This window comes from Colobus angolensis, unplaced genomic scaffold (assembly GCF_000951035.1).
Source record: "Colobus angolensis palliatus isolate OR3802 unplaced genomic scaffold, Cang.pa_1.0 Scaffold39, whole genome shotgun sequence".
Taxonomy (NCBI): domain Eukaryota; kingdom Metazoa; phylum Chordata; class Mammalia; order Primates; family Cercopithecidae; genus Colobus; species Colobus angolensis.
Window position 1 is genome coordinate 4,587,279 of NW_012117265.1, and position 10,070 is coordinate 4,597,348.

At 47.7% G+C, this 10,070-nt stretch overlaps 1 protein-coding gene across 1 annotated transcript in view; it reads left to right on the forward strand.

Moving 5' to 3' along the window:
* Positions 1 to 10,070, forward strand: part of MUC16 (mucin 16, cell surface associated) — a 173,133-nt gene that overhangs the window by 98,656 nt on the left and 64,407 nt on the right. The window contains 17 exon segments of the mRNA XM_011954968.1: positions 212 to 436; positions 765 to 800; positions 1,056 to 1,121; positions 2,395 to 2,519; positions 2,752 to 2,819; positions 3,437 to 3,609; positions 3,927 to 3,962; positions 4,223 to 4,288; positions 5,293 to 5,417; positions 5,605 to 5,672; positions 6,274 to 6,446; positions 6,781 to 6,816; positions 7,076 to 7,141; positions 8,143 to 8,267; positions 8,479 to 8,546; positions 9,154 to 9,326; positions 9,660 to 9,695. Of these exon segments, the coding sequence (XP_011810358.1) occupies positions 212 to 436; positions 765 to 800; positions 1,056 to 1,121; positions 2,395 to 2,519; positions 2,752 to 2,819; positions 3,437 to 3,609; positions 3,927 to 3,962; positions 4,223 to 4,288; positions 5,293 to 5,417; positions 5,605 to 5,672; positions 6,274 to 6,446; positions 6,781 to 6,816; positions 7,076 to 7,141; positions 8,143 to 8,267; positions 8,479 to 8,546; positions 9,154 to 9,326; positions 9,660 to 9,695 (1,665 nt within the window).

The following is a 10,070-nucleotide window of genomic DNA, read 5'->3' on the forward strand; positions in this document are numbered from 1 at the left end:
GGCCTCCCAAAGTGCTGGGATTACAGGCGTGAGCCACCGTGCCCAGCCTCACCTCGCACTTTTATCAAAACTGTTGTGTTCATGACTCTGCTCACAGTCCCAACAAGCCAGCAGTCTGCGCACTCAGAGAATCTAAGTGTGGCTTCTCACCTCTTTCCCAGGTTTCTCATTTCCTCTGGTTACTTGCCATCCTTCTCTCAGCAATCTCAAGACCCATCCTAGGTAATCTTTTCATTGTCATTCTCCCCACCTACCTTCCCCAGGTCTGAGAAGGATGGGGCAGCCACTGGAGTGGATGCCATCTGTACCCACCGCCTTACCCCTCAAAGCCCTGGACTGGACAGGGAGCAGCTGTACTGGGAGCTGAGCCAGATGACCAATGGCATCAAAGAGCTGGGCCCCTACACCCTGGACAGGAACAGTCTCTATGTCAATGGTGAGTGGCTGTGATGTGGTTGAAGTCTCTTCCTTCTTGCTGAGCAGCCTCTAATCTCTAACTAGAGGTCACACTTCCCGCCTGGCAATTGAAAATTCTGTCATGTGTTTTACATGGGATGACGAAGGTCTGGACTTCATAGTTTCTTTATCACCATGGATGTATTCCCTCAGGGCATTCTTTCCTGATGTGAGGATGCTGATAGGAAATCTTCAAATGCCCCTGTACCATGAAATTCATTCCTTTACACCAGGGTAGCCTTGACCCCTATTTGGTCACCAATGTCTCCTTAACCCTTACGCACTCTCCTGCCTCCTTCTCTATGCAGGTTTCACCTATCGGAGCTCTGTGCCCACCACCAGCAGTGAGTATTCAAGTCATGTCCACATGTCCCTGATTCTACATCAAGCAGAACAGAGCTACCCCTCCTCGTAAACCCATAGGTCCTCTTCTTCAGCAAAGGAGATAGGAGGACAGCAGTTACTCAAGCTCTGCTCTGCCCCAGCTCCAAAGAAAGACCCATCTCTAGTCACACAGGCAGCAGACCCCATAGTCTCCCCTCTTGCCATTTCTGTCATGAGAGTGCTTCCTGCTTTCACTGATGAGGACTTTTTCTCAGCTCCTTGGACTTCCACAGTGGACCTTGGAATCTCAGGGACTCCATCCCCCATCCCCAGCCCCACAAGTAAGTACCAGTCAATGGCATCTCTGTTAGAGCATGCCTGATGAATGTAAACATCTGTGCCATTTTCATTCAAATAAAGATAGAAAATCATAGTAAGTCTAGTGACAGTGAGTGAACCAAAAAAATTAATTGGCCACCTACAGTGTACCAGACCCTAGGGATACAACAAGGAAAATAAAACCAATAAAAACATGTCTGCCCTCAGTAAGCTTCTGTTTATGTGATGACGACGATGGTGGTGGTGGTGGTGATGATATTAATCATAATATGTTGAGTGTGTTGATGATGGTGGTAGTGGTGCTGTTTATGATGATTATCATGGCAATGATGATAGTGATGCTGTTGGTGATAATGGTAGTGGTGGTGCTGACCATGATGATGATGGACATGAGGATGTCAGTAACAGTTACGATATTCCTGATGATGTGTTGAGTGTTATGATGATGATGGTGATGGTGGTGCTGTTTATTCATTTTTCCTTTTTCTTTTTTTGGGTGCTGTTTGAGATGGTGATGATGAGACTGGTGATGTCGATGGAAATGACAATGATGGTGATGAGGATGATGCCAGTGATGGTCGTGGGGTTATGACGATAATGGTGATGTGTTGTCTGTGGTGATGATGATGTTTGTGGTGGTCATGTTTGGGATTACCATGGTGGTGATGATGATAATAATGATGGCGATGGTGACAATGATAGCAACAATAATGATGGCAATAAAAAAGGTAACAGATAACATCAGACAATATTAAGCTCTGAATATGCACCAAGAGCTACACTCGGCATCTAACTATTATCATAAAGCATCCTTTAAAAAATAAATTATGTCAGGCCGTGTGCGGTGGCTCACGTCTATAATCTCAGCATTTTGGAAGGCCGAGGTGGGTGGATCACAAGGTCAAGAGATCGAGACCATCCTGGCCAACATGGCGAAACCCCATCACTACTAAAAATACAAAAATTAGCCGGGTGTGGTGGTGCATGCCTGTAGTCCCAGCTACTTGGGAGGCTGAGGCAGGAGAATTGCCTAAATCCGGGAGGCAGAGGTTGCAGTGAGCCAAGATGGTGCCACTGCACTCCAGCCTAGTGACAGAGTGAGACTCCATCTCAAAAAAATAAATAAATAAATTCTGTCATTATAGGAAAGGGATGCACGGTAAATATTCATTTAGTCATTCAATTTAAATGTTGCACGTGTTTAAAGATAAGTGTGTTGCAAATTCCTATTTTCTCCACTCTGAACATAATGTTTATTTCCCCCTCCCACTACAGCTGCTGGCCCTCTCCTGGTGCCGTTCACCCTCAACTTCACCATCACCAACCTGCAGTATGAGGAGGACATGCATCGCCCTGGCTCCAGGAAGTTCAACACCACAGAGAGGGTCCTGCAGGGCCTGGTTAGTACCCTGACCTCTTCACTCTCCCTCACTCCAGATACCCAGCCCCTCATACAACATCCGTGCCAGGGCCATGGAATAAGATCCCACCCACCTTGCCCTCATCCCCAGAGATGCAAGCCTAACCCACTGAGGCCAGCCATGCCCACTGGGCCCTGCCCCACCCACCTCACTTTTGCCCCCACACAGGGACCTTAGCCCTCCTACTCACCTCTCTCTCCCTCCTCCACAGCTTAGTCCCATATTCAAGAACTCCAGTGTTGGCCCTCTTTACTCTGGCTGCAGACTGACTTCTCTCAGGTGAGGCTAGAATAGCCATCCTGGCTGTCGCAACTATTCTCACTCCAATAGACTTTGCACATCTTCCTTTATACACTTACTAGGGATATCCTCACCAAAGGTGGAATTCAGGAGTCACTGGCTTCAGGACCGGTGTGTTTCCTGATAGTAACACCCCCACACCTCACCTCAGTAGAGAGAATCTGCATGGTCCATCATCAGGATTGAGCCCCTACCCTGGTCATCACTCTGAATTCCCTCCTTTTCCTCTCTCTCCCTTTCCTTTAGGTGTTAAATTCTGTCCCCAGAATTTCTCTCAAGACAATCATGCCTCATCCATGTGCTTTCATCCCCATTTCAAGGTCTTCAGTGGTCTCAAGTCTGGGCTCTTTTTTCCCATGCCATGAGAATGCAAATTTCACCCTTGCACTTTTAGGAGAATTGTTGTATCCATGACTCTGTTCATGGTCCCAGCAAGCAAGCTGGGAGTCCGTGCACTCAGAGAATCTAAGTGCGGCTTCTCACCTCTTTCCCAGGTTTCTCATTTTCCCTTCTCCTTTGCTGTCCTTCCATCAGCAATCGCAAGACCTGTCCTAGGTAATCTTTTCATTGTCATTCCCCCCACCTCCTTTCCCCAGGACCGAGAAGGATGGAGCAGCCACTGGAGTGGACGCTGTCTGCCTCTACCACCCTGATCCCAAAAGACCTGGGCTGGACAGAGAGCAGCTCTACTGGGAGCTGAGCCAACTGACCCACAGCATCACTGAACTGGGACCCTACACCCTGGACAGAGACAGTCTGTATGTCAATGGTGAGCAGCTGTGATGTGGTTGGAGGCTCTTCCTCTCTGATGGGCAACCTCTACTCCCTGGCTTGAGGTCACACTCACTGCCTGGCCATTGAAAGCTTGACCATGTTGTCTATATTTGATAGTTGACGTCAGAACATCATGGTTTCTTCTTTATGTTGAAGACTGGGTTTACCCTCAGGGTTTTCTTCCCTGATGTGAGGGTACTGATAGAAAACCTCCAGCAGCCCCAGTTCCATTTCACCAGGGTAGCCCTGATCCCTATTTGGTTATCCACCTCTACCTTAACCTTACTCAGGTTAATCCCTCTCTCTCTGCAGGTTTCACCCATCGGAAATCTGTGCCCACCACCAGTAGTGAGTATTCAACTGATAATCTCATGCCCCTGATTCTACACAAAGCAGAGCAGGAGCTGACCCTTCTTCTTATAAAACCATAGCTCCTCTTCTTAAGAGAAGGAGCTGGGAAGGCAGAAGGGATTCATCCTCCCTTCTGCCCCAGCTACAGACTGATCTAGGTCAAACCCCATATGCATCAAGTTTCATAATAGTCTTACCTGCTGGCATTTCTGCCATGGGGGTACTTGCTAACTTCACTGATGAGAGCTTCTTCTCAGCTCCTGGGACCTCCACAGTGCACCTGGCAACCTCTGGGACTCCATCCTCCCTCTCCAGCCACACAGGTGAGCACCAGTCAATGATACCAGTCAATGGTAAGTGTCTTCATCTGTGTCATTTTCATGCAAATTAAGATGAAACATCATAGCAAATCAAATCTAGTGCAGCTGATGCAACCAACACACTTTACTGAGCACTTACTCTGTGCCTGACCTATGGAATGTGGCAGGGAATACAAAAGAGATAAAAATATCTTCCTTCAGAGAGCTTATATTCTTGGGATGATGAGGATGATAAGGGTGGCAGTGATGATGATAGTGGGGCGGATGGAGATGATGATAATATCATGGAGATGACTATAAAGATGGTGATGCTGCTGATGATGTTGGTGATGGTGATGACGATTATGGAGATGGTGATGAAGATGATGGTGATAATAGTGGTGCTGATTATAACAGGAATGACGATGTGATGGTGGTGATGTTTGGGATGATTGTGGTGATACTGGTGATGTTTGAGGTGATTGTGATGGTGATGATGATGATGGTGGTGATGACGACTGCCAATGATGATTGTGATGTTGACAATGAGGATAATGAAGATGATGATGATGATGATGACCATGATTGTGTTGGTGATTATCCTGGTAATAATAATATTATGATGGTGCTGGTGGTGATGATGCTGATTATGATCTCTGTGGTGGTGATGGTGATGAGGATGGTGGTAATGGTGGTGCTGATGTTGATAGTGATGAAAGCAATGATAGCCATGGCAACAACTTATGGTTATGTCGATGACGAAGATGGCAATAACAGAGGTAAAAAATAGCATCTGACATTACTGAACACTAAATATGCACCAAGCACTATGTTCACCATCTCATTATAATTATATAATATGCTTATTTATGAAAAACTTCTATTATTGTAGTCAAGAGAGGCATGAAAATCTTTTATTTTTTATCCACATTAAATGCTGTTGCATTTGTTCAAAAATAAGTCTATTGGAAACTGTTATGTATTTCTCTACTTTTGAACATCGTGTTTATTTCCCAACCCCTTTACAGCCCCTGGCCCTCTCCTGATACCATTCACCCTCAACTTTACCATCACCAACCTGCATTATGAGGAAAACATGCAACACCCTGGCTCCAGAAAGTTCAGCACCACGGAGAGGGTTCTGCAGGGTCTGGTAAGAGCTCCACCACCTTACCAGTCCTGCTTATATCACCCATGCCAGGGCCATGGAAGATCTCACCCATTACTCCTTGGCCCCAGAGATGCAAGCCCCACCTAGTGATGCCAGCCCCTCCTACCTCACGTCTGCCCCGTCCCTACACCTCAGCCCACCCACTCACCTCCCTCCCCTTCCTCCACAGCTCAAGCCCTTGTTCAAGAGCACCAGTGTCGGCCCTCTGTACTCTGGCTGCAGACTGACCTTGCTCAGGTGAGACCTTAGGATTTCCAGCCTGATTTCCTCAATTGTTCCCAGGCCCAAAAAGTTTGGTCACCTTCCTTCCTGCCCTACCGTGGGATGGCCTCAGCACAGAAGGAATTCAGGAGGCACTGGCTCCAGAACCAATTTGTCTCCTGATTCTACCACCTCCCACCTCAACTGACACATTCTTTAGAGTCCATCAGCAGGATTGAGCCCTTACCCTCATCACCCCTCTAAATTCCCTCCACCTCCCTTTCCTCCAGTTGTTGAAGTCCGTCCCCAGAATTTCTCTCCAAACGTGCCTCATCCACTTGATTTCACTCCTAATTCCTGTTCTTCTCCTGTCTCAGGACTCAGCTCTTCTTTCCCCGTTGCTGTGAGAATGCAGGTTGCACCTTGTGATTTCGTAAAAATCCTTGCATCCATGACTCTGCTCACAATTCCAGGCTGGCAGGAAGTCACAGCACTTAGAGGATCAAAGTGTGACTTCTCTCACGTCTGTACCAGGCTTCTCAATTCCTCTGACCCCTTCCTGTCCTTCACCCAGCAAGCTCAAGACCCCTCCCTAGGCAATCCATTAATTGCCATTCCCCACTCTTGCTCTCCCCAGACCTGAGAAGGATGGGACAGCCACTGGAGTGGACGCCATCTGCACCCACCGCTTTGATCCCACCAGCCCTGGACTGGACAGAGAGCGGCTATACTGGGAGCTGAGCCAGCTGACCAACAGCATCACAGAGCTGGGCCCCTACACCCTGGACAGAGACAGTCTCTATGTCAATGGTGAGCAGCCATGATGTGACTGGAGGCTCTTCCTCCTAGCTGGGTAGACCTTACTGTCTGTCCTGGGGTCGCATGCCCTGTCTGACCATTGAGGGTTTGATGATGTGCTCTATATGTGATGATTGAGGTTTCAACTTCACATTTTCATCTTCATCTTGCACGGATTTTACCCTCAAGGCCTTCTTCCCCCATGTGAGGGTGCTAATGAAGATTCTCAATGACCATGCTTCATGAAACTTTCCTCATTGCACTAGGGTAACCCTGACCTAGCTAACCTATTTGGTCTGACCTCTCCTTAACCCTTACCCACTCTCCTCCCTCCCTCTCTCTGCAGGCTTCACCCATCAGAGCTCTGTGCCAACCACCAGCAGTGAGTATTTTACTATGTTCCAGTCCCCCCAGTCCTACACCAAGCAGAGTAGGAGCTGGCATTACCTCTTATCCCTTTATGTCCTCTTCATGAGGGAAAAGACTTCAAAGGCACAGTCTATTCCCTTTCCTCTGTGCCCTAGCTCCATAGAAAGGCTCAGCTCAAACCTCAAATGCAGCAGGGCCCATAATAGTTTTACCTGCTGGCATTTCCGCCATGAGAAGGTTTGCTGCTTTCAGTAATGAGGGTTTCTTCTCAGTTCCTGGGACCTCTGCAGTGCACTTGGAAACCTCTGGGACTCCAGCCTCCCTCCCTGGCCACACAGGTGAGCACCAGTCAATGGCACCTCTGTTAGAGCATGACTGATGAGCAGAAACATGTCTACCATTATTTACTCAAATAAAGGTAAAAATCCTAGTAAATCTAGTGATGATGAGTCAACCTACAAATGTGATTGACCATCTCCTCTGTGCCAGACCCTGGGGATACAGCAGGTATACAAAACAGATAAAAATTTATGCCATCAGTGAGCTTATATTCTTGTGATGATGACTGTGGCGGGTGGTGATGATGATAGTGGTGGCAGTTTTGATGATGATGGTGATGCTTATAGTAGCAATGATGATAATGATGATGAAGGTGGTGAGGATGATGACAATGGTGGGGGTTATGATGATGATGATCTGTTGAGTGTGATAAATGATAGTGTTGGTAGTCATAATGGAGATGATCATGGTGGTTGTCATGGCAGTGGTGGTGACAACAAGGATGGTGTGGGTGACAGTGATGGTGGTGATGATGGTGGTGGTTCTGGTGCTGTGGTGATGATGGAGATTATTATGGTGGTGGTGTTGGTGGCAGTGATGACAATTATGGTGTGGGTGACAATGATGATGACAATGGGGATTATCATGGTGATGGTGGTGGCAGTGATGATGGCAGTAATGATGGTGATGATGATGATGGTGGTGGTGATGGTTGTGCTGGTGGTGATTATGGAGGTTATTACGGTGGTGGTGGTGGCAATGATAATGACAATAATGATGCTGTAGGTGACAATGATGGTGACTATGATGGTGGTAACAAAGGTAAGGGATAACATGACATTTTTGAGCAATGAACATACAATGAAAGCTAGGCTCAGCATCCAACTGATATCATATAGTATGTGTCTTTTTAAATTCTATCGTTACAGTTAAGGGAGGGACCAAAAATCTTCATTTTGTCCATCCCGTTTAATGCTGTGTATATTTAAAAATAATTTTATTGCAAATCCATAATTTCTCTACTTCTGAACATAGTGTTTGTTTCTCACCCCCACTACAGTGCCTGGCCCTCTCCTGCTGCCATTCACCCTCAACTTCACCATCACCAACTTGCAGTATGAGGAGGCCATGCGACACCCTGGCTCCAGGAAGTTCAACACCACGGAGAGGGTCCTACAGGGTCTGGTGAGAGTCCAACCTATCTAACTCTGCCTGGCCCACCTTACCAGATTCTACCTGCATCACCCATGCCAGGGATGTACAAGAAGATCCCATGTGAATCACCTTCGACCCCAAATCACAAGCCGTACCCACTGGTGTCAGCCCCACCTGTCTCATTTCTGCCCTGCCCCTCCTCATCAGCCCTCCCAATCACCTCCCTCTCCCTCCTCCACAGCTCGGGCCCTTGTTCAAGAATACCAGTATTGGCCCTCTGTACTCCAACTGCAGACTGACTTTGCTCAGGTGAGACCTTAGAATAGCCAATCAGGGCTTACCCAAGTGTTCCCAGGCCCCAGCAGCATCCTTCTTGCCCTCCCTGTGAGCGTCCTCAGCAGAAGTGAGATTCAGTTGGCAGTGGCTTCAAGAAAGAATGTGTCTCCTGATCCTAGCACTTCCCCACTCTAGTGACAGATTCCGCAGAGCCCATCATCAAGATTGGGTTCTTACTCCACTCATCCTTCTTAATACCTTTCCATTCCCCCATATCCCTTCCCTTAATTTTTAAAATTCTGTTCCCAAGGTCTCCCTTAAGAGGAAGGTGGGTTTTCCACTTGCTTTTATCTCTGATTCTAGCTCTTCACTTGTCTCAAGTCTGAGCTCTTCTGTCTTCGTGCTGTCAAACTGGAAGTTTCACCTTGCAATTTCATAAATATTCTTGTGTCCGTGACTCTGCTCCCAGTCCAGGGCTGGCTGGGAGTTGGTGCATTTAGAGAAATTAATTGTGGCTTCTCACCTCTCTCCCAGGCTTCTCATTTCCTCTGTCCCCTCCCTGTCCTTCCCTCAGGAATCTCAGAACCCCTTTCTGGGCAATCTTTCATTGTCACCCCCTCTGCCCACTTGACCTCCTCAGGCCAGAGAAGGACAAGGCAGCCACCAGAGTGGATGCCATCTGTACCCTCCGCCCTGACCCTCAAAGCCCTGGACTGGACAGAGAGCAGCTGTACTGGGAGCTGAGCCAGTTGACCCATGGCATCACTGAGCTGGGTCCCTACACCCTGGACAGGGACAGTCTCTATGTCAATGGTGAGCAGCTTTGATGTGGTTGGATTCTCTTCCTTCTTGCTGGGCAGCCCCTCCTTTCTGGCTTGAGGTCACACTTCCTGTCTGAACGTTGAAATCTCTGCCATGTTGTCTGCATGTGATGATTGATGTTAGAACTTCATTATTTTTTTTCTGCATCTTGTACTGTGTTCATCCTCCAGACCCTGGTCCCTGAAGTGAATGTGCTGATAGAGAACCTTTAATGGCTCCTGTTCCATGAAACCCCTTCTATTCTACCAGGGTAGCCCTGATTCCTATTTCATCCCCCCACCTCTCCTTAACCCTTACCACTATTCTCCTTCCCTCTCTCTGCAGGTTTCACTCATTGGAGCTCCATACCAACCACCAACAGTGAGTATTCAACTGATGTTCCAGTACCCCCAATTCTACTCCAAGCAGGGCAGGAGCTGAGCCCTCCTCATACACACTTATGTCCTCTTCATGAGAGAAGGTGCTGGGAGAGCACAAGTTATTCCTTCTCCCCTGTGCCCAAAGAGAAACACAGTTCAAGACCCACCTGCAGCAAGCCTCATACTAGTCCTACCTGATGGCATTTCTGCCATGAGAATGCTTGCTATTTTCACTGATGAGGGCTTCTCCTTAGCTCCTGGGACCTCCACAGTGAACCTGGGAACCTCTGGGATCCTGTCTTCCCTCCCTGAAACTACAGGTAAGTATCAGCCAATGGCACCTCCGTTAGAGCATTCCTGATGAATATAAACATTT